The sequence below is a fragment of the Camelus ferus genome, chromosome 27 (assembly GCF_009834535.1).
Source record: "Camelus ferus isolate YT-003-E chromosome 27, BCGSAC_Cfer_1.0, whole genome shotgun sequence".
In the NCBI taxonomy this organism is placed as follows: Eukaryota; Metazoa; Chordata; class Mammalia; order Artiodactyla; family Camelidae; genus Camelus; species Camelus ferus.
This window is the reverse complement of record NC_045722.1, coordinates 11,792,997-11,816,271: the sequence shown is the minus strand read 5'-3', so window position 1 is coordinate 11,816,271 and position 23,275 is coordinate 11,792,997. Positions and strand designations below refer to the sequence as shown.

The window sequence follows — 23,275 nt, the reverse complement described above, 5'->3', positions numbered from 1 at the left end:
CTCCCAGCACAGCCACCAGGACCCCATCGTGTCATCAGGGGAAGGGGCCGGCTGCAGAGCCCTCAAAGCCTGGTCGTCTGCCGGCCCTAATACCGTCAGCTGGGCTGTTAGCAGGATCTCAGGGCAGGGAGGTTTCGGATCTCCTCCAACAGGCACCTCGCCCAGCGCCGCCGCCGCCCCTCCCAGGCCCTCCGTGGGCGTGCCGGGCTGGGCTGGGCCCGGCCGCCTCCGCGGGGGGGTAAGACTGGGGAGCGGATCAGCTGAAATCAAAGCCGCCGCTCCCCTCCCCGCCACGCCGCACCCCTGCCGAGCCGCCGAGCGCCTCCTCCTTTGTCACAATGTTTTTCAATCCGGTGAAGCAAACTGTCCAATTAGAGCCAGGGCCTCCGGCTTCCATCTTTGCCGACGTTTAATTAACACGCTCCTCTTGGCAGCTGCTGACAAGTTCCAGAAACAGGTTGTAAAGGGTTTTTGTCTTTACCCAGCATGGAAAATGAGGGGTGTTACATCGCGGGAACATGAATAGGTTGCATTTCAGCCCCTCCTTCCCTCCACCTCCTCCCGGCTCCTCTGGCAGGGGGAATGAAGGCCTGAGTGTGTACGTACGTGTGAATTGTAAGGGGGGCGGGGAGGGCGGGTTTGGAGGCAGGAGAGACCTTCTCCTTCCTCTCTCCTCATCCTTCTGCCTGGAGTCTTTGCTCCACAAAGGATCTGGATTCTGCCTCTTATTCTCCAGCTGGCACACTTTTGCCTCATCTCTCTTTTGGTCATACCAAATCTTGCCATATTGATTCCTATCCCTGGGTCTCTGCCCATGCTGTCCCTTGGCCATTCTTCTGCTAAACTCCTATTCAGCCTTCAAAACCCTGCACAGTGACCAGCTCTGGTAAGCCACCAGGGCATTGAATGCCTGCCAGAGTTAAGGGTGGGTTTCAGGTTGATCCCTCAGCTACACTGTGAGCCCCCTGAGGGCAGGAACTGTGTGTTATTCTGCCTAGGGTGGTGGCAGGCCTTAATAAGTGATGGAAGATCTGAATTGCTGAAACCTTCCTCCAGTGTGGAGGGAAAGCAGGGCTGACAGGATAGGGAGGTGGGGATTGTCTCCCCAAAGCCCTCCCTCCATACCCCCCACCCTGCCTGAACGCCCTGGAAAGAAGGCCGGGTCATGTGGCGGGCACGGTGGGCATGGTAGTTTCACTCAATGGGTGTGTTTCTGGGGTGGTTGATGTGAACTAAGGAGGGGCCTTGCAGAAAGACCCCAGTCCAAAGGCTGGGCCCTGCTAGGAGGACTCCAGACTCCAGCACCCCAAATTCTTCCTCTTCAGCCTGGGATGATTTTCATTGCCCTGTGAGTGGCAACTTGGGGTGGGAGGTCAGGACTGGGGCAGGAGGCCCAGGGTCTCCTAGGTCTTTTTCTCCCTCAAACCGGCCCTGTTGGGGCATTCACTTCCATTCTGCAAAGAACACCAAGAACGTTTATTCATGGAGGCCACTATCTGCATGGCACAGAGAGGTCCGGGGGACTCGGTGGGTGTGGAAGGTATTGGCTGAGGGGCAGGCAGGGAGTGGAAGAGCCCAGTAGTTGGCAGCCGGCAGTTAAGTTGTCTCCTAGAAGGGCTCGGGTCCACCTCCAGCCCTCAGCCTCACTCTGGCCTGCTTTTCTCAAGCTGTGGCCACCAAGGATCCTGATGGCAGGCCTCCTACAGCCAGGACCTGGCTTGGGTGCCCACTTTGTCTACAACTCCTCCTCCATTCCCAGGCAGGCCCCCTGGGATGAAGGGGGAGGGAGGGGTGGAGGCGTCCTGGACCAGGTCAGCAGCCAGGGCTTCTGCTCGCCTTGCACTTGTGTTCCCAGCTTGATCGGCACTGGCTTCTTGGGGAGCGCCAGTCTGTGGAGCCTGCAGGGAGAGCCAAGAGCAGCAGGCCACTGTCAGGTCCTTTTCCTCTTCTGGACAGATGGGCAACATTAGAAGCAACTGGTTACAGCCTTGCTTTTCTCTTTCCTTAAACCCCAACATCCTCTCCTGCCACATCACTCAGCCTTTCACCCCAGACACAGCTCTTTCCAAGCTTTGGCCTCCAAGGAGGACAGATAACAAGAGCAATGAGAAAGGGCTTGGTGCATTCCACAGTGGCAGCAAGGAAATGTTAGCTGATGAAAAGAAGGAAGGAGGAGAGGAAGGAAGGAAGGAAGGTCTTGCCTGAGCTGATCAACTGAATAGAGCCAGACTTGTCATCTCCACTTTTATAAATGAGGAAATGCAGGCTCAGGCTCTGGGGTGAAGAGATCCTCAAAGTCCCTCTGCCAGTGAGCAGCAAAGTTAAGTGTGCACCTGGTTCACCTTCCATGTATTCCTTCCAGTCCAGAGTGCCTTCCACAAATTTCTGTGTCTGTCCAGTAGGCACATAGTCTGACTCTGAGTGCCTCTCCCACCAACCCCAGCATGCTGCTCCACTCCAGGCAGGAGTGGCTCATATCCTCATTTCTTGGTGCTTTTTGCTTCTTTGCTGGTGGCATCTGATTCCAAGAGCTGGGCCCCCACTGACAAGCCAAGCCCACACTTACCTGCTTCTCACTTGCCCTGGGAGGTTAAGGTTCTGAGGGCTTGAGGGTGGGATCCTCAGAATGGTGGGTAATGTTCTGTTCCTTGGGCATCTGCAGAGAGAGGAGGCAGCTCTAAGGGCCCTGCCCCAGGCCGGGAAGGTGTCCCTGGTGAAAATAGAACAGCTTTAGAACGGCCTGGGCAAATCAGGAGCAGCAAATGGTGTGTGGCGGGCGCCACCTTGTGATCACTGTGCAGTTTGCGTGCTGCGAAGCGGGGCAGTCCTTCACACAGGTACCCTGCCCCTGCTTCACTTAGCCACTGTCCAGGGTGCTGGGGCACTGTGAGGCCAAGACAGTCTTTGTCCAACTAGAGCAATGGGCAGGTAGTCAAGTGAAGTGCACAGTGACAGTAAGAGTTGTATATACACACAAGAGGCTGATAACCCAGCCTGGGGAGATCCCGACTGTGCTGAACACACTTTTGAAAGAGGAGTGGTAGTATGCCAGGTGATGGGCAGCATGGCAGTTTCCCTGAACTGCGGGCAGGTCCAAAGGTGAGGTAGGGGGAGATGTAGGGGAGGCTGGAAGTGGATTGCTGGTGGAGTAGGGGCAGATCAGCCCAGCCTTGGCCTCAAGTCTCAGATTTGATCCTAAAGGCTCTCATCTGTGGTCCTGGGGAACATGTGCTTCACTCCCATCCTCTGGAAAGCCACATCACCTTCCAGGTAAACCACCCAGAGGTCATAGGAATGGTTGATGGTGATTCACTTCTATTGATATGGAATTATATTACTTGATACAGCGCAGAGAAGGTGTGAACTTAGAATAACTTATAAAGATCAAAACAGAACCAAGAGTGAACTTCTACATATCAGAATTGATAACGTTTTTTAGTTTATTTCATTAGCATTAAATCTGTGTGATTTAATAGTGTCTAAAATAGTTTAAGTTCTGACTTCAAAAATAGAATGAAAATAATTATGCTGCTAAAAAAGTTTATTCAGAATATAATAACATAAAAAGACTTCTTATGATAAAAGAGAAAGAGCAGGATACCAAATTGAGTATAATATCGTCTCAGCTGTGTAAGGAAAATCAGTGCAGATTTAAAAGACTGGAAGGACGTATGCCAAAAATATTAATAGTGCTTGAATTAGGGTGACAGTGTTTCTTTCTACTTTTCTCTATTTCCAGATTTTCTCTAATGAGCTTCTATTCATGTTAAAATTTTAAAAATAATTTAAAGAGAGTGAATTTAAAAGGCTTATTAGTTATGTACATGAAATTGATTTTTAGTAGACATTACTTAAGATTGCTCTGAAAACTTTTGGTATGGTTTTTAAAAAAACACAGCCAACTCATCATCAGAGAAATGCAAATCAAAACCACAATGAGTTATCACCTCATACCTGTCAGAATGGCTATTATCAGAAAGCCTACAAATAACAAATGTTGGTGATGATGTGGAGAAAAGGGAAACCTTGTACACTGTTGGTGGGGAAGCGAATTGATGCGGCCACTATGGAAAACACTACGGAGGTTTCTCAAAAAAAACTAAAAATAGAACTGTCAAATGAAAGACAGTGATGGGCAGAACCCTGTCTCAGGAGCCACAGACACAGGCTAGGTCCTTGCCCTTGTCAGAGGGGTCAGTGCAGGAGGCAAGAAGGACCCTCTGCCATCCTCCATCACCTAACTCAGGTGAACACCTCCAATAATGATTCATGGGGAGGAAGGCCATCCCGAAGTCCCCGGAGGCCCAAATTGTGGCATGTTTTTAAAGAAACTGAGTTCTGTGACATCCCACTACTTTCAGCTTCTAGAACAATGTTTCTCAAGTTAGAGTTTTGTACTGACACTTCTCAAGATGCTGGGAGAAATGTTGGTACAAAATCACCCAGGAGCTTGTTCCCATGCAGAGTCCCAGGACCTACGAAATTAGAACTTCTGGGCTGGCATCCAGGGGAACCTGAGTTTTTAACCAGGTGTCTAGGTGGTTCTCATGGATACTGAAGCAGAGCACTGCTCTGTGGTTCTTAACCCAGGCTGTATATTAGATTCACCTGAGAAGCTTTAAATACACTGGCAATGTCCAGGCCAATTAACTCCAAGTCTCTGAGGGCTGGAACCTGGGCTTGGAAAGCATGTAAAGCCCCCACGTGATCCCAATGTGCATGTAAGGGCCAAAAACCACTGGTCATGGGCAGTGGTTCACAGAAGAATTTCTCATCAGAATCACGTGAGGGGTTGTTAACAGAGTGCTGGACCCCACCCTGTGAGTTCTGAATTCAGGAGGTCTGGGTGGGACCGGAGAATTTATATTTCTCACAAGTTCCCAGGTGTTGCTACTGGGGAGCACAGGAGACCATGCTTTCGGAATTACTGCTCTGGAATGAAGCCTTCAACCCCCAGGAGACACAGCCTCCTGGATAAAGAGCAGGATGACACAGGCTCTGTCCCCCAACCCTCAGCTTCCAGCTTCTCAGGCCCCAGCCCAGCTAATGTGGCCAGGGGAGAGGGGAATGCACCTGCCCTTGTGCAGGGGGACAAGTCAGTAGGACTCACCTCCCAGTAGACTGCATCCTCAAAACAGTTTTCATCAGCGGCTTGTCCCCAGAATGGTAATTTCAAAATGAACCCTAATGAAGTTGAAAGTCACAAGAGATCAGGAACTACTTCCTCTCTGTCTATCCAGCCCTTTCCCTCTGCTGGAAAAATTCCCCCGGTCCCACAGCCATAAGCACAGTGACAAAGGATTCCTGGGAGCTCCGGCTGACTTCTGGTACACACTCTTGGGTCCCCCCACCCACAGAGCCCCACCTTCTCTGGCCCAGCCACCCCTACTCACCTACAATGAAGCCGCCTACCAGGGCCATGGCCAGTGACACGAAGAGGCCGGCAGCCTGGAACTTGCCCTGCAAGCTTGCAGTCCAGCTTGCTTTGAAACTTTCAGGGTCAAAGGCGTGGGCAAGCCTGGGGTGGAGACAGGGGGCAGATTAGGGCCCCAAGAGAGGCCAGATAACCAAGCTCAGTAACCAAGCTCAGACATCAAAGCTCAATTGCCCCTGGGCTGCAGCCTTCCCATCTGCAAAATAGGGGCATTGGAAAGAGTAGATGTCTCTGAGATTTTTGTGGAAGGACAGAGATTGAGGAGAGAGCTCATGAAATAGTGGTCCAGATTGGGCAAGAAAGGGAATAGAGACACAATCCTGGACCCCAGAGGAACAGTAGGAAGGAGGAATGGAGAAGGAAGGAGGGAGCACAACCTCCCCACATCTCCATTCTTACCCTTTCTGCCCATACATCTCAGTGTTGGCACAGGCCGCTGTCACAGCACCCACAATGCCACCTATGATGCCAGGAATGCCATGCAGGTTGTGAATGCCACATGTGTCCTGGATCCCCAGGTGGGACTCCAGGAATGGCTAGAAAGGGGAGATGGGTGCTGCTCAGGCGGGGAGCTGTGGCAGGGGTGTAGGGGGACACCAGGATTCTGGAGGCCCCAAATACATAGAGATCTAGGATTCTCTAGCCCCCTCCCCCACAGGGACGCCCCCCTTACTGTCAGGAACACAGAGACCCCAGCATTCTCCAGCCCCCAGCCCCTGGCCTGGGGCCCTCACCGTCAGGTACACAAAACCCAGGGTGGAGATGATGCCGCAGATGAAGCCAACGATGAGGGCACCGTAAGGCATGAGCATCATCTCGGCAGCAGTGCCCACGGCCACCCCTCCTGCGAGCGTGGCGTTCTGGATGTGCACCTTGGTGGGACAGGCAGAGGGGGCAAGAAGTCAGTCCTCTCCCAGAATGCCATCCTGGAGAAGCTGATCCAAAGCCTGCGTTGACTCCCTATGCGTGGGTGCCACGTGGGAGCCAGCGATGGCCCAGAGTGCACCTCAGCCAGCCAGGGGACAGCAGAGGGCTCCAGTCTGGGGCAGGCAGCCACCTCTGCACATATGCCATGGACACCAGCATCTGGACATCTTCCGTGTCCATGCCAGTGAGTTCCGTCAGCACGTCTGCATATTCTCTTTATATCTGGGTGCCACGCATCCCCGTGTGCCCAGGTTCACAAGTCTGGATGTGCATGTGTGCTGACATCAGGCACCTGGGAGGCCTATACATTCACACGCCCCCAAGTCAGAGTCTGCGGGCCTACACCAGCACCCGCTGACCCTCTAAGGGCCTACCTGCACCACGTACTGTGTTGCCGGCTGGTGGGGATTATTTTGTTTCATCTCTACAACAAGACCAGGAGGTTAACACAGTCATCTTTTGATGTTTGCAGATGAAGCAGTTGAGGTGCAGGGAGGTTAATGGGCTTGTTGAAGACCACACAGGTAGCAAGGGGCAGAAAGGTGTCCTGATCCAGGTCTATGTGGAGCCAGAACCCCTGACCTTGACCCTATTCCATGTGCCTCCCTGCATGTGCCCACATCAGTGTGTCTGATTCTTCTCCCCGGTGTCTGAGTCCCCACCTCTCTGCGCGGTGACTGTCAGTGCATCCAGGGGTTCATGGCTGTGTCCCAGGATAACAGGCACTCCTGGAAGTGTCTGAGGACACATATGCCTGTGTCAAGAAGTTAGTGTCAGAATATGAGTCAGAGAGAGGTGGTCTTCTTTTTACAGAAGGATCTACTGGCACCCATGGAGTTTGGACCCTTCCCACTAATGCTGGAAACACCTGTCCCAGTGTGTGATATGAAGGACACTGCTACACCACATCCCTACAAACCTCCCATGTGGAATGGACAAGGCATTGAAGAGATTCCCCTTTAAGTGTGTGGGATGGGGCAGGTGGAGGCAGCTCTAAGAATGCTGAGGACCGGTGTCTGGAGGATAAGAAGCTGGCAGAGAAGAGGTGCCCCTGGTAACCCTGCTGGGCATGTCTGATGTGGTGCTCTGCCCAGAACAGCTGTCAGCACCCAGGTTGTGGGGAGCAGAGCCAGGAGAAGGAGCCAGCTCATCCAGAGTAGCTGGCATAATGGAACCTACAAGAATCTGGTTCTGGGCTCTGCCAAAAGCCAGGTATGTAACCTGGACAAATCATTTCTCCTGCAGCCTCAGTTTCTTCATCTGCAAGATGGGTGCGATGATCCTTACACAGCCTGCTTCACAGAGTTGTTGACAGGACGTGGTGATCAGTGCCTACTGGGTAGCCACACCTCCCCCACAAGGTCCCCCGCTGCTCCCCCCACTGCTCACCATGTCCAGTTTGCCCTTCTTCTGCAGGGCGCTGGATAACGCCACCGAGGTGAGCACACAGGCTGCCAAGGAGCAGTAGGTGTTGATGACAGCTCGGTGCTGGGCATCCCCATGATTGGACACAGCTGAGTTGAAGCTGGGCCAGAACATCCACAGGAAGAGGGTGCCTGGCCAGACGAGATAGGGCCAGTAGGTCCAGAGGAAGAGGCAGTGGATGGGCCCAACAGAGCTCAGGCAGACATCCTGCCCTTTAGCTCCAGGGATGTCACATGACTCAGACACCCCAGGTATCATCACTCCCATAGCTTTATTCATGCTGGCGGCTCTTCCTAGAAGGCCCTCCCTGCTTTACTCACTACCTAATTCCCACTTAGCCCTCCACGCAGCTCCAGGAAGTCTACCCTGATCCCATAATTGAGCTAAATGCCTCCCACCCTGCTTCAACAGTGCCTTGAGGGAGAATGTTTTTCTCCACTGTAGGGAGATTACCTGGTGGCATTGCCATCTCTTCCACTAAACTATGAGGAGCTCCTTGAAGGCAGGGCTGGGTTTTAAGAGACCAGAGAGGGTGTCCAGAAACTAACACAACATTGTAAATCAACTATTTTTTAAAATGTTTTTAAAAAAGATATTCAGCATTAAAAAAGAAAGAGAGAGACCAGAGAGGGTGGTTGATATGTATTTTCTGGAATGACTGGACACAGGAAATAGGGATGGACACCTTGCCCTAGCCCAGGGACAAGTGAACAGTTCCTGGTTACCACTGTGTCTGCTCTGGGCATCCTAGGGAACACATGGGATGAGTAACCAACACCTAATGGGGGAAAGGGACAAGCATCTGGGATCCTGGGAGTATCTACTGGCAATCTCTCTCTGCTCTTCCTCCAAAGCAAACTGGCAGCCACCCACCAGACCACATGGGGACCAGGTGTGATCATGGCGGCCAGAACTCACGGTGACCCTCACCCATGATCGTGGTCCTCACCCCTCATGACAGCCCTCAGTCATTGTGGTAACCCTCAGTCATTATGGAAGCTCTCACCAATCATGGCAAAGAGGTCCGAGTGGTAGACAGAACTTTGCCTCTCCTTGCTCTGATATAGGTTGGGTCGGTAGAGGATCCGGGTCACTGTGAGCCCAAAGTAGGCACCGAATGTGTGGATGGTCATGGAGCCCCCTGCGTCCTTCACCTGGAGTACAAGGGGCCTGTCAGGCTCTGACCCCTCCTGTCCCTCCCTCCCCACAGCACTCCCCTGCCTCCCCAACACAGACAGAGATTCTGCTGTCTCTGACTCCACAAGCTGCAGGATGGAGCCCAGGGCCCCCACAGACCAATCAACTTGGAAGGGGAGAAAGTGGGGACCCCTGGACATCAACTATACTTCAATAAGAAAAAGAAAGTGGGGATCCCTGAACACAGGCAGTGAGCCTGTCAGCAAACACCAGGTCATCCTCACCCAGCAGATGGGATTATGCCCAGATGGGGGACCCAGGCTTGGAGAGGGACTTGCCCAGCCACACAGCTGGAAGAGGTAAAGCAGAGCTAGGACCCAGGGCAGCCCAGTATCTAGTTTGTCACTCACTAGCTTCCACCTTATCTGAAGTCCTGGGAATGCTCCTCTGCCCTCTGAACTCTCCCTTCTCCACATTTCCTTCTCCACAACACTCCTGGACCAACACCGCCCCATCCAGTCTGCCAATACCCCTCTCCCCCACATCCTATCATGCTTCTTGCCCTCCAACCTCCCAGCTAACCTCCCACCATCCACCCCCTCCCTCTCCTCTCCCCTGTCCCTCAAAGTCAGAGCAGGCCGACTTGGTGCACTCTCCATCTGTCCCTTCCTGGTCCTCAGCCCTACCTGACTCAGCCTATTGCACCTTTGAACTTTAAGTCTCAAGTTCTTCCTTTACACGGGGGAGACTATAGTAACTTAGCAGAGCTGCCTTGAGGATGAAACTAGACAACTTGTGTAAAGCCCTGGGCAAGCACCTGGCCCTCAACAAGTGCTTGATTGATTTAGCCTTCCTCTACTCCCCTCAACCTCCCCTCACTTCCGCTTCCTCTTCCTCCTGACTCAGGACATTCCCATCAGAATTACAGACTTGTTTCTTCACTTTAGATGGGGAAATCCAACCTCTGACGTAGGCACAATTATTACCTACATGTTACAGGTGAGAAAGCTGAGACTCAGGAAGGGTAAAGGGCTCCCCGAGGTCACATAGCTAGTAGAGGCACCCACCAGGCTGGGAGTCAGGAAACTCAGCTCAGTCAACAATTCATTCGCTAGCTCTGTGACCTTGGATAACACACTTAACCTCTCTCTCACCAGAGTGACTCAAACAGCCTCTTAACTGGGGTCTCTGCATCCGACTGTTCTCACCACTGGATATGGATTTTATTCGAAGTGAAATTTTAAAAACCATTGGAGGGTTTTAATCAGGAGAACAGTCTTATATGCATTATTAACAGGTCATTAAGGCTGCTGGTGGAGATTGGCTGAGGTGGTGGGTGAGGCAGTGTTGAAAACAGGGAGATGAGTCAGGAGGAAGAAGTATGATGGCTTGGACTAGTTTGGTGGCTGAGAAAAAATGACAGAATGAATGGTTGAATGTAAGGTGGTCTAAAAAATACACCTTGGGGGTTTCCAGGCAGAATACAAGTACAGAGGAGTTGGGGGCTAAGAAATGGATGGGGTCCTTGAATAATCCTCACTCCTGCAAATATACTAAAGACATGTCTGAGCCAGAGTCAGAGGCTTAAGGTGCCCCTTACCTGGGCCAGTGAATTGGCCAACCCTAGAGGTCATCATTCCTGCCATAGCCCATATGAATGGTACCTCTGGAGTTGTGCAGTGCACAATTTGTGCCGCTGTACATGTCCACCTTGGCCACTCCCCTGGGAACCTTCCTTACAGATGTGTCCTCTCAGTATACTGGGTCTTTTTCTTGGCAGAGCAATGTGAGAATGTGTGTGAGAGTATGTGCAGGAACATCCCATTCTTTCTACCTGATGTGAAGGAAGGAGAAAGGAGGGAGAAAGGACAACATGTGATGAACCCCTTCTCTGCCTAGTTTCTGGACTGATTTACCAGATGGACTATCATCCTTGTCTAATAAATGTCATTACTCCTACTTTAGAGATGAGGAAACTGAGGTTCAGAAGGTTAAGGGACTTGCCAAGTTTGAATTGAATCCAGTGGGCATGTCTCCCCAGCCCTCTCTCTATCCCCTGTTTTCCCCCCAAGAGTCCCCTCCACCTCCATCCCCATTCAGAGCCCTGCTCACCTCTAGCAGCTCGAGGAGAATGTACTCATTCACTGCAAAGAGGGTCACTTGGAAGAGAGTCATGATGAGAAGCTGGACAGGGCTGACTTTGCCCAGAACTGCCCCAAAGGCCACACAGACAGAGCCCACGCAGAAGTCCGCGTTGATGAGGCTGTGGGGAGATGGGTCAGGGAGGGGCTGAGGCAACAGCAAGAAGTGGCACTCCAAGCCCTGGGGCTGAATCTGGACTTTGGTCATCTGTGGGTTTGGGCCTGTGACCTAACCTTCCTGTGCCTCAGTTTAATCCTCTGTGGTAATGGGCACATGATACCTTAAAGCTACTCTCAGAATTAAAATAGCATGTGAGGGATCCATCACAGCAGTGGCAGATACTAGATGCCACACTCTTCCTTTGCAGCCGTATCACAGGCCCCACTCCTTGCAGGCAGCTTGTGCTCAAGGCATCCAAGTGGTCTGACCGATGTTGTTGAACATGGCCCATACTTGGGGCCTTGTCCTGCCCCCCATCTTCTACCTGCCCTTCCGGAACCTCTTCTCACTCCCTCCTCTTCAGGAAGCCTTCCCCAAATCCTCCAATCAGATGTGGTCTCTGCCTCCAGACCCTTATCTCTTACTCTCCTGCTGGCTACCAGGGCCTTGCTTGGGTTTGAGGTATCATGACCAACTCTTCACCTTACCTGGGAGAGAGGACCTGTGTCTAGAGAGAGAGAGGGGCCTTCCTGCAGCGGGGAGGAAGCTGGGGGCTGGGTGAGGGAGAGGGCAGGAAGGCCAACAGAGGGGATAGAAGCAGAGGAGCACAGAGGCCCTCCTTAAGGCTACACCCTGAAAGCCCAGCCAGCCGGCAGAAGCAGATGTCACACGGTCAGAGTAGACCCTGGTTGCATTCATGTGCCTGCTTCTATGTCACCCAGGCCTCCTTGTGTCCTGCCAGCAGCAAAGCTGTCCTGGATTCCAAGGCAGACTCTCAGCATGTCTCTCTGAGTCATGAGAGTTGGTGTAGGGACAGTAGGGGCTACTACTTCCTTAAGGCAGTCACATCCAGAGAAGTCCCCCTCTCCCATGCTCAGGGTGTGTGTGTGGGGGCAGAGGGGTGGGGGGTGAATCAGGAGGTGAGAAACAAGAAGTGAGCTGAATGTAGGGCCAGTGGGTGGAGTCGGGGCAGGACACTACTCCCTTAGGGTCCCTTCCAAGACAGAGGATGTTCACTGGAAAGTCGGCTTCACTATTGGTCACTGCTGCATCCCCAGGGCCTGGCTGAATGAATGATGATAGTTGCTAAGTGCCAGGCACTGAAATACCTTCTCAGCATTGCACATGCCCTCCTGTACGGCACCCAAACCAATGGGACAGGTACTAGTATTAGCCACATCATAAAGATGGGAAATCAAGTCTTAGAGAAGCCGAGTTATTTGCCCAGATTCCGATAACTGCAGCCAGAAGACCATCTAACAGAAGTGACCAGTAGGCAGGAGTGAGAGAAGCGCAGAAAGGCCCGCAACTGGGGCATCAGCTCCTGGGACATGGAGATCTGGCTGTCGCATCTTGGGCAGGGCCGGCAAAGGGACACCACCCTAGAGTGACCAGTGGGATCTGGAGGATACTTCAGCAGGGACACGACAGAAGCTATGAGAAGGGTCCACAGGTCAGGTCGGGGGAATGACACACTCATCTCAGCCCTGGGCACCCACCAGAAGTCGGCTCCCTGAAAATCAATTCCCTGAAAACCAATATGCCAAAACTCAGTTTGTCAAAGACTGATTTGCTGAATAACTGGTTCATCAAAAACCTGTTACACAGAAGTTTACAATAATTCCCTTTGAACATTTTTTAAAGTTGTATACTTTTGTTTTTCATTTAGCCATAGCTATTTTGCCATGGTGGCCAATTAAATATATTATAGGTATTTTTATACTTTGGGTCTATGGCTTTGGGAATGAGAACTTCTTGTGTATTTTGAACGGCAGGGTGATATGCAGGCCATGGATTTTATATACAAAAAGACTGGCTTATTGGTTCCAAAAAATTTTCTATCTAGTTGACTGTTTTTCCTGTTTCTCTTAATTCATGGATTTATTAAGTGGCTTGAATGAATTAATATTTTGCAAATATTGGACACATGTTTTAAATTTCAGGCACCTGGCCTATGATACTTGGCTGGTGCCCCGTATGTGACAACAGGGATTTGCACTTTAAACTTGGTTTTATACCAATTTGCCTCTAAACCCTTTCTAAGGACTTGGTTTTCAAGCAGGCTAATGAATGCTTGTTTCTACATACCAATGACAACTTTCTCAAATTACAAAATGTTTTTTTCTTTAGGCAAACGTGTCATATGTCTACAGAAATTGAAGACAGTCTAAACTGGACTTAAAGAAGAACCTCCAGTAAACCAAAACTTGACTAAAATTGGGGGGGGAAAAAGTCTCCCAAAGGCTGTTGATTTTGTCCCAGGCAACAGAGATTGCTATAGGTTTCCTAAGGTGCCATGGCCTAGAAAATTTGATAAATGAGTCATTCAGTGAGTTGACTACTTGGCAAATTGGTTTTGGGGAAGTTGGCAAATTTATTTTACAAGCAGGTGGTGGTGCTGGGGGGAAGGGCACGTTGAGGCTTCTAGGAGGAGGGAAGGACCGCGCTGCCTGATAGGAGAGGGTGGTGGTATTCATCAGACCAAAAGGTTATCACAGAGAAAAATGATGAGGGTAGAGTGAGAAGAAATGGGGATAGGGTGCCCCCTTGTAGATTGAAGCAGGGAGGGCCTTTCAGCCTTAGGTCTCCACACCCACACCTGCCTCACTGCTCTTTCCTATGCCCACTCTGTGGGTGGGATAGGGGCAAGACAGGGAGAGGGCAAGGCAGGGAGAGGCACCTCCATTTGACTGGATTCCCTGTTCAATGTTCTCTCCACAGTGAACCTCATGGGACTGGTGCAGGCAGCCCCACACTCCTCCCCGTTGCCTGCCACCCGCCCCAACATGGGCTGCGGTCTTTCAGGGCGATTTTCATGTTCGATGTGTCAGGGTGGAGGATCCGGACCCAGCCCACGGAGGGAAGGCTGGCCTTGTGTCCCTGCAGCCTGCGTCTTAGGAGGGGGTAGAATTTCCAACAGCACTTGGGCATCATCAGAATTCCCACTCTGGAGGTTCGCTGATCAGGAAATGAGTGAGTGGGTGAGTGAGTGAGTGAGTGAGTGTGTGTGTGTGTGTGTGTGTGTGTATGTGTGTGTGTGTGTCTCAAGCTCGGGTACCAGATGATGAGGAGCCAGCCCCAAGCCCCCGGGCCCTGCCCTGGCTCCGCCCCTTACCCGGGTCCCGCCCCATACCCGGGTCCCGTACACCCGGCCCGCACCCCGCTCACTTTTCCACGCCCACGAGAACGTAGTTTCCTTCAAAAGAGTTCAACCAGCCCTGCATGAGCAGCGCCCACTGGATGCCGAAGGCCGCCAGAAGGAAGTTGAAGCCCACGGCGCTGAAGCCGTAGCGCTGCAGGAAGGTCATGAGGAAGCCGAAACCCACGAAGATCATCACGTGCACGTCCTGGAAGCCTGCGGGGAGAGCGCAGCCGGGGTTCTCGGCGGCCTAGCGAAGCACTGCCGTAGCCCTCGGTCTGGGCCCTCGCGGCCCTCTACAGGGCCAGTGTCTTCCCTGCCAGTGGCCGGGCCTGGGCCGCCCCGCAAGGCCGGTCCCATCATCCACGCATCTGGGTGTGGGGGCTAGGTGTAGTACTGAATGGCTCTGCTGCGGGTAGAAGAGTCATAAGCGCCTCCGGAGGGGACTGGGCTGGAGGCACCAAGGTGAGCTCCCGACTTTAGGCCACTTAGACCACTGGGTTATAATGCCAGGACATGCCTGATCGCCCCCCTGGGGAGATGACAGCTCCCCCTCTCCACACTAACCCAGGGTTGGGGTGGGCAGCTGGGCATTTGAAACTGGGGCCAGCGGATTACATGCAGGGTCCAGGGTCTAGAACCTAGACTTTCCAGGGCTTTGCCCCCTCCACTCTATTCTTTTACTGTGGAGAAGTTAGTCTCATCTGGCGGTGGAGTCCCTTGACTGGTCAAGCACGTCAGTTGATCACCCTGAGGAATATCTCTACATCCCACCCTCCCTCCCAGCAAGTACACTTTCCAGCATCACTGAGACCTGAATTGTTTTGTTTTCTTTTTGTTTTGTTTTTTTGTTTTTGTTTTAAATGGAGGTACCGGTGAACCCAGGATCTTGTGCATGCTAAGCATGTGCTCTACCACTGAGCTATTACCCTCCCACCCTTGAGACCTGAATTTGAACCCCAGTTCCTCCATCTGCCGGGAAGATGATTCTGGAAAGTCACTTAACGAACATGGGTCTCAGTACCTTGTGTAATGCTTACTCATAAATGTTCCTGAGATTAAATGCAGATGTGTATGTAAAGCACCTAGCACCCACAATCCACGCACAAAATGGGCAAGCGTCATTATTTATTGTTACTTTATTATTTATTGTTACTCAGACATAATCTAATTAGTTCTGACTCAATCCTTCTACCAACTCAGTGTGGCCTTGACATGCTACTTCCCTCTCAGAGCCTCAGTTTTCTCAATGATAAAACTAAAAGGATGGCTTACAATGATCTTAACTGGCTCTCGCCGGAGAGGACAGATAGCTGAATTGGAGTTAAAGAGTATATAGTGTTCTTTGTACTATCTTTATTTTAGCAACTTTTTGTAAATTTGAAATGACTTCCAAATTAAAAAAAAAATTTTTAAGGGAACTGCAGGGCCCCAGCCTGGCCCCACCCACCTGCCTCCTCATTCTTCCTTTCCTCCGTCCTCTCCTTCCTCCTGTGCTCCAGCTGCGCTGGCCTCTCTTGTGCTCAGTCCCACCCGGGGTCTTTGCCTGTGGCGTTCCCTCTGCCTGGAATGCTGTTCCTGCAGGATGGCCAGCAACTTCTCTTCCTGCAGATCTCAGCAAAATGTCACCTTATCACAGAGGCCTTCCTAACCCCCCAGTTTAAAGTCGGTTCTCTCCCTCGTGGCACCCTCTTCTTTCTTTTCTATTTTTCTACAGTTTGTAGGTAGGTTTGTTTGTCTAGCTCACTAGATTGTAAAGCTCCAAGAAGGCAAGGCCATGCCTGTTTTGTTCACCCTGGTATTCCCCAGCGTCTATGAGTGGGCCCAGGTAGACTCTCCATAAATATCCATGAATGAATGAATAAATGATTATTGTCATGATCTTAGCAGCACCCAGATACGGCAGCTGAGCAGCAATCAAGGGGCCCAGGTGGGGTTTCACCATCAGGTGAGACGGCAGGCCCTCTCCAGGCCATCTCCTACCCACAGAGCAGATAGACCCTAGTGCCCACTGCAGCCTGTCCAATGGAGGGGCAGTGATGCTTGTGCTCCCGCTGCCTTAACCTTGCCTGCCCTCATCTGTCTCCCCTGAAGTCTTCCTTGAGGCCCAGGCTACAGCCCTAAGCACTGGGCTAGCAGCCACCTGGATGAGGCCCAGGACGGAGGTCCTGGCACATTGTTGGGTAAGAGCTGGGGGCATAGACATTGATGCAAGAGACCTGGGGGTCCTGCTTCCGTATGGTGCTCTGAGCTTTGAGCTTCCCGTTCAGACTTACACAAACAGCTCGCCTTAGGTTTAATGTGTGCAGCCGATTTCATGTATTACTGTGTTTCACGGTTTATCACATTTCCAACGGTTGTGGAGGAAATGGAGCGAATGTATGTGGTTATGGTTACTCTTGGGAAGAAGTGACAGGTAACAGACAGGAGGAGAGGTGTGAAAGAGGGAGGAGACACGTTCAGACCACAGTAGCAGAAGCGGGGAGGGGAACTGGCAGGAGGGCAGGGCTGTTGGTAAACACGGGGAAGTAGGAAGAGGTTGCCAGGGTGGGAGCGAGGTGCTGGGTCTAGTGCTGTCTGTGGGAGTTCGAGATGACCACGGGGAGGGTGGTGGTGAGTGTTAGGCAGGGCAGTGTGGGAGGAATGGAACCTGGCTGTGCAGGTTGGAGCTGGGGTCTGCCGGGAGATCTAGGAGCCACAACGTGGGAATGGTGAGGGAGAAACAGAAGCGGAGGACTGGCCTGCCTTGAAGCCAGCAGACCAAACAGGGAAGGTGCTGGGAGGGAGGTGGGAGGAACCCTTGGAAAAGTCAGTGTGTGGGGGGGGGATCTTTCAAGGTGAGAGGTTGTCAGCTGTTTGGTGGCAGAGGAACCATGTGGGCAAAGGTGGGGCTGAAGAGGACTGGGGGTCCCCCCAGGGATGATTTGTACTTTCAGGACTGCCTTCATTCTCCCTGGGAGCAAAAGCAGGGAAGCCTTGGCTTCCCAGGGCTTCTCTGAACCTGTGGTCCTCTTGCCAGTTCTCTGTCCTTCTCAGAGACTCCCTGGCTGTCCTGATCTCTGTCTCTGACCATCCCTGGGGTGTCTCTTTCTCCTCCCTCCACATCAGGCACACAGACACCAGTTTCCCTCTCCTTGGTCACCTTCCTGATTCATTCTCTGGCTCCTTACTCTTTATCTCCCAGACTGGTCCTCACTTAGAACCCAAATGTACCACTTTATTAATTTATGCTTCATAAAGCTTGGTACTATTGAAAATGTTTTTAAAAATAACAGTCTGAAGGTCCAGATTGTATGACCTTCAGCAAGGACATAACCTCTCTGATCTGCAGTTTCTTTTTCTGTAAAATGGGGGATAGTAACAGAGTTCAGAGGTGTGCGGTGTACATTTAACAGGTCATCCAACCAAAGCCCTGGGCTTGGCCTGGCTCTTTAGCAACTGCTCAATTATATTAGCTACTACTTCTCCCTTTCTCTTTCGAGACTGACCAGGTGCTTTGCATTCAGTTGGATTGAGCCACTGCCCCACTCCCCGCTCCTTCCCCAGCCTGGAGTGACTAGCCCAGAAGCTGCTCTCAGCCTTGTAGGGTGGGGATGGTGTTCAGCCCTAAGAGCTGCCACAAGGGGGCACCAGTACACAGCTGTTCTCCACTCCCTCACTCTTCCCTCTCAGGATGGGTCCCCAATGAGGCTGGCCTGAAGCTGGCCAAGTCTCAAAAATCTGAGGACAAGTTTCCCATGCCGGTGGGCCACAGCAGCTCTCTCCCCTCTGCTGCCTCAGCACAGGAGCAGTGCCCTGCAGTGGCCTGGGTACCAGCCCCTTTCCATGCTTTCTAGGCCGGCCCAGCCTAAACTGTTGCCTTTGAGGCCTACTAGCCAGTCCCTCAGTTCCCCAAGGCTCTGTGCCCACCTCTCCCACACCTCAAAGCCAACCACAGAACCACCCCATAACTTCAAAGTCTCCTGGGGAGATGATCGGAGGAGGGGATGGCAATGCTGCAGAGACCTGGGGAGACAGGTGGGCTGTGCAGAGGGAGGGCTTGGCCTCGTTTCTGCCTGTGCCACTGACCAGCTGAGAGTGTTGGGCAAATCTCTAACCTCCATCTCCTGTATCGTAAAATGGAAACAAATAAAGTCCCTGACAGGCATGCAAAAAAGTACTTGTAAGTGAGGAGAGCACAAAGGAATTTAAATGTTAATATTCAAGGAGACATTCCTTGGCCACATTTCTAAAGCGATGCTAAGCCTCCATTTAAACACCTTCAGTGGATGAGTACTCACTCCCTTCTGAGGAAGCGCGATGTCAGCATTTACTGTCCTCTCGTTTCATACCATGAGATATGCTGTCTCAGCCACCCGCCATCTTCGATCTGGGAGATCTTGTGCATTCCCTCTTCACAGATGAACATACTGAGGCTCAGGGTGGTTAGGGAGGTAACTCACTCCCTTTAGTGACAGGCCCAGATCTGTTTAATTCCAGAGTGGGCCACCAGGTTACACTGCCCTCTGCTTGTGGGAAAGCTCAACTTTAGCTAAATGGAGCTAAATCTGAGGTTCAGGTCCCCAGGAGGGCAAGGTGAGCCTTACTGCCTCAGTTTCATTAAACAGTCCTTCAGGTGTTTGAAACTGTGGCATCCTCTGCCTTGGGTCACCTTCTGGGAATGTGGACCACTCCCCCCTCAGTCTTCCCAGGAAGCTTCCTAGGAGCTCAGATGGCCCCTCCTCAGGACAGCCTACCCCAGACTCAGCCCCCTAGAGCACCAGCCCAGGAGGAAGTTTGTGTTCAGCAGCTGGTGTCTGCAGCATAGCCTCTGAGGGCACTGCCAGGGCGAGTCCTTAGCTGGCTCTACCTGCTGGCTGCCAAGGGGCCCACACCAGGGGAGCTGTCCTCAGGCCCCCGAGCCCCACCTGAGCCCGTTGGAGCTGGACTCCTCTGGAAACTGAGATGCCCAGCGGACTCCACTAATCCCCTGGGCAGAAATGAGGCCCGCACAGGTGTTGACAGCCTGGAGCCAAGAACCTGGAAAATACCACAAGGGCCTGCCCTCACCCCATGCCCCTGGGAATTGCCTTGAGGCCCAGGAACCCAGGTTTGGAGCCCCACCAGGGCCAGGAGGCCACGGGCCTCCAACTCCTACCCACAGCCACCACGACCAAGTAGGGCAGGAGGAAAGGTGAGACTAAGGGGAGGAGAGTGATCCAGGAGAGTGGGCTCGGGTGCCCAGGGCTCCTACCCTGGCTCGCTAGTTTCCTAGCTGGGTGACCTTTGCAAGACACTTCTCCTCTCTGGCCTTAGTTTCCTGGTCTGTAAAATAGGGCTCATAACATTGCCTTCCTCATTCAGCAGTGGTAATGATCAAGGGAGGGAACGCATGTTCGGTTTGAGTTGTTGCCACTACTTCCTGCCCTTGCCAGGGAATCCCGAGGCCAAGATTCTCTCCCTACACTACTCTTATCTCCGTCACTTCCTGCTTAGATGACAAAGAGCTCCCCATGCACAGAGGACATGGCAGGAGAAACTCAAGGCGGTTGTTGATGGCTGGGGCTGTCTCTTCCTCACGTAGTGGCCTCCCTCCTATCCCTCTCACAACCTCTGCACTCGGGCCACATCGAGCCACTCAGCCCCTCTCCCAGCACGCTCCTTCTGTGGGCCCCTCCCCTGCCCTGCTTTTCCACTCCTCACCATGCCATTGCTTTCCAGGAAGCTGTCACAGATCTCTTTTGCCCAGAGCTCTTGACCCCTCTGAGGCCAGGGGTGTCGGGGTACACCTCTCTGTCCAGGGTGGCCATAAGCCCTGGTTTGCTGGGATAGTCATGGTTTATGCCTATGTCCTGGCAAGTTACTACTAGCATGAATCTCCTACCTCTTCACTCTCAAAAGTGTCATTTGGTTGATAAATTATCTGGTCACCCTCTAGATAAAGTGATTGTTGAGTGAATAAAGGTCGAGCATGAAATGTCAGTGGGTGGGTGTGCAGAGAGTGGGGATAGGAGCTGGGGAGATACGATGCCCAATATTGGTGCTGGTTCTCTAGCTCCTATTTCAGGATCTTGAGACCTTCCACTGCCCAGACACAAAGAAGACCTATGGAATGCCCATGGGAGGCCTTGCCCTCATGCTTTACCAAGGGGCTGGCTCTGTGGCCATCAGCTGGAGGGAAGAAATGAAACAGGCAGGGGAGGGTCTCAAGCTTGCCTGCCTCACCATTTGCCAGGTCAGTTCCTCACCAAGGGGCATAAAGGTGGGCAATGTGAAGGGTATATTTGGAATCTAAAGTCCAAGGCTGTGACTGTCAAGATCTCTTAAAACACGGCCCCGTGTGGAGCCTCCTAGACGCCGTGGTCTCACCAGCACAGAGCACTCTCTTCTGTCACCTCCTTTCTTTTAGGCACCATATTTCCATTAATATAGCCTGTGGTTTTGCTAGCTTTTTGGCAGCCACTTAATACAGTTGTCTCCCACTGAGCCTGCAACCTCCCCCACCTCCAATTATTTTTTCATGCAGGCCGCATCCTGAATGTGTGCCGTTATTTAATTGGATCTAAGTTAAATGCTATTTCTGGAGGTAAAGAATCCCAACACGGAGGATATACAAGCCATGGAGGGAAGACCAGTTTGTATAGGTGGCCGCTGGAGATGAACTTTATGGTCCCTTCGAAAACTAACAGTCCATGACTATGTGAGCACCAACTGTTAGCAAGATTGTTACTGGCTGCTGGTAGATGGTATGGAAAACCAGAAAGCACAAGGGCAGTGAATGATCCTAGGCTGGGAGTCCCGAGGTTGAGCCAGCCCGAGTGACCTTGGACCAGTTCTTCTAACTCCTGAGTCCTAGGGCCTCTGTGTTTAGTGCTGTTCTAGTAACTGCTCTAAGAAGTGGGGATTCCATGCCCAGCACTGTGCCAGAACTTTCTGTGCAATGTCTCATGCCAGCCTCACCCCACCCCTGTAAGGTAGCTCCTAGTGATTTCCCCATTGGACAGATGAGGAAACTGAGTTTCCACAAGGTTGACGGTTGCCTGAGGCCACCCACGTGGTTAATGGCAGAGCCATGATAGAGGAGAGGTCTGGTGATTCCAAGGCCATACTCTTAACCACAGCATCACAGATACCAGAGAATTCAGAGATGCTTTTTCTCCCTCCCCAAGCCAAGAGAACGTAGATGTCATGGTCCCCCATGCCTCTCCCAGCAGCAGGGCTGGTAGGCCAACGCCATCTCTACAGCCCTTGACACTGGAACTATCCCCTTAATTTGGAGAGCATGGGCACAGCTGGACACTTCCCGAGCTTGATCTCCAGATCCTGGGGAGTTCCCCTGGTGGGGAGCCTAAGAGGGGCGGGGCAGGGGGCTGTGGGCAGCATTCCCTCCTCCAGCTCCCGCCCCGCCGTTGTTCTGGAGCAACAGGCCACGGAGGTGAGGCCAGGCAGGACTGTCGGCCCGGTGGGGACCGCTCGGATATGTCGCAGGTGGGCCTGCAGGGTGGCGGGACTTACTCGGGTAGCGAAAGTAGAATTCGTTGTCAAGGTCGCTGGACATATTCTTAGACAACCTCTCCTCGATCCAGTGGGCGTCGGCATCCGGGTCATAGCGCACGAACACACCGAAGAGGACCACCAGGACCACCTGCAGGAGCAGGCAGATGACCGGCAGCCGCCAGCGGAGATTGGTGTTCCAGCCCATGCTGCAAGGGCGCCTGGCCGGGGCGGGCGGCCGGCAGTTCGGTGGGTCCCAGGCGAGGCGGGAGCGGCTTATTAAGACCTGGGCAGGGGCGGGGCGGCCGCGTCGGGTTGCGGAACAGCTGATCCGGGTGCCGCCCACGCGCTCGCCCAACCGACTAGGGGACCCGCGGGCCCGGGATTCGCCCTTCACCCGAGGGCCCCTGAGGCTTCCCGAGTTGGGGTGGGGGGACAGTGGCGGGAGCAAGAGCCAGGCTGTGGGCAGGGATTAAGGCGCCCCAGCTTCGGTGGATCCCATAGATACTGAGCAGCACTGCCTTTCCCCTTTTGTTCCAGTGAACAGAGAAAGAAAAAGCCGATCATTTACCTCCTACCGAGATAAAATCGAAGGCATTCCTGGACATAAATCATCCTTATCATCATCATCATCATCACCACCATCCCTTTCTTCTTCTGATTACAAAATTCATACAGGGTACAAGAAAAACCAGGAAAGTCCAAGAAACTGTCACGGACCGGGGAAGCCTGAAGAGACTTGACAACTCAATGCGATGTGTTACCCAGGATTGTATCCTGAAACAGAAAGATGTTCATGGAACCCACCTGGTGAAATCCAAATAAAGTCTGAAGTTTCGTTAACAGAGATGCACGCATGTTGGTTTCTTAGCTGTGACTAATGTACTCTGGTTACCTAAGATGTTAATAGGAGGAACTGGGTGAGGAGATGCAGGAACTCTCTGTACTATCTTTGCAACTTTGCTGTAAATCTAAAATTATTCTCAAAGAAAAGAGTATTAAGAAAAAACATAGATAAAGGATTGCAGGAACAGTTTAAGAGTTTTTCACAAGTTCATTGAGCTATGATCAGGAATTATCTGTTGGTTAATATATGTGATCTTGATATGAGTCAAGATAAAATTTAACCATAGAATTCAGGTTAAATCCATGTTTAGTCTGTATTTTATCAAAATAAATTTGATTTTTCTAATTTTTCTTTAAAAAAGGTAATACAGAAAAGAAAATGCAGAAAAGCACAAAGAAGAAACTAAAAACCATCTGTAATCACATCACCTAGAGGCAACCCTAATATGAAAAACCGAGGGTGAAAGATTCATACTATAATAATGATTTACAGCTGCTTTACTCATTTAATATTTTGTAAACATCTTCCCATTTTCTTCTTCTACAACATCATTTTTAATGGCAGGATATACCATATGCTTTATTTAGCCAAT

General features: G+C 51.9%; 1 protein-coding gene across 2 annotated transcripts; it reads right to left on the bottom strand.

Moving 5' to 3' along the window:
* Window positions 1–1,455: 1,455 nt before the first annotated feature.
* Window positions 1,456–22,085, bottom strand: RHCG (Rh family C glycoprotein). Of its 2 annotated transcripts, none has more exons than XM_032468924.1 (11): window positions 21,858–22,085; window positions 14,393–14,579; window positions 11,036–11,186; window positions 8,793–8,940; window positions 7,751–7,917; window positions 6,169–6,306; window positions 5,834–5,970; window positions 5,394–5,518; window positions 5,111–5,184; window positions 2,567–2,656; window positions 1,456–1,948 (listed from the first exon to the last, which is right to left on the bottom strand). In XM_032468924.1, exons 1-10 carry the CDS (start codon window positions 22,042–22,044, stop codon window positions 2,591–2,593), a joined length of 1,380 nt encoding a protein of 459 aa, XP_032324815.1. In that variant the 5' UTR covers window positions 22,045–22,085; the 3' UTR covers window positions 1,456–1,948; window positions 2,567–2,590. The 2 variants fall into 2 exon arrangements, with proteins under 2 accessions (XP_032324815.1, XP_006192635.1); XM_006192573.3 differs by having other exon boundaries at window positions 1,456–1,898.
* Between the last annotated feature and the right edge of the window lie 1,190 nt (window positions 22,086–23,275).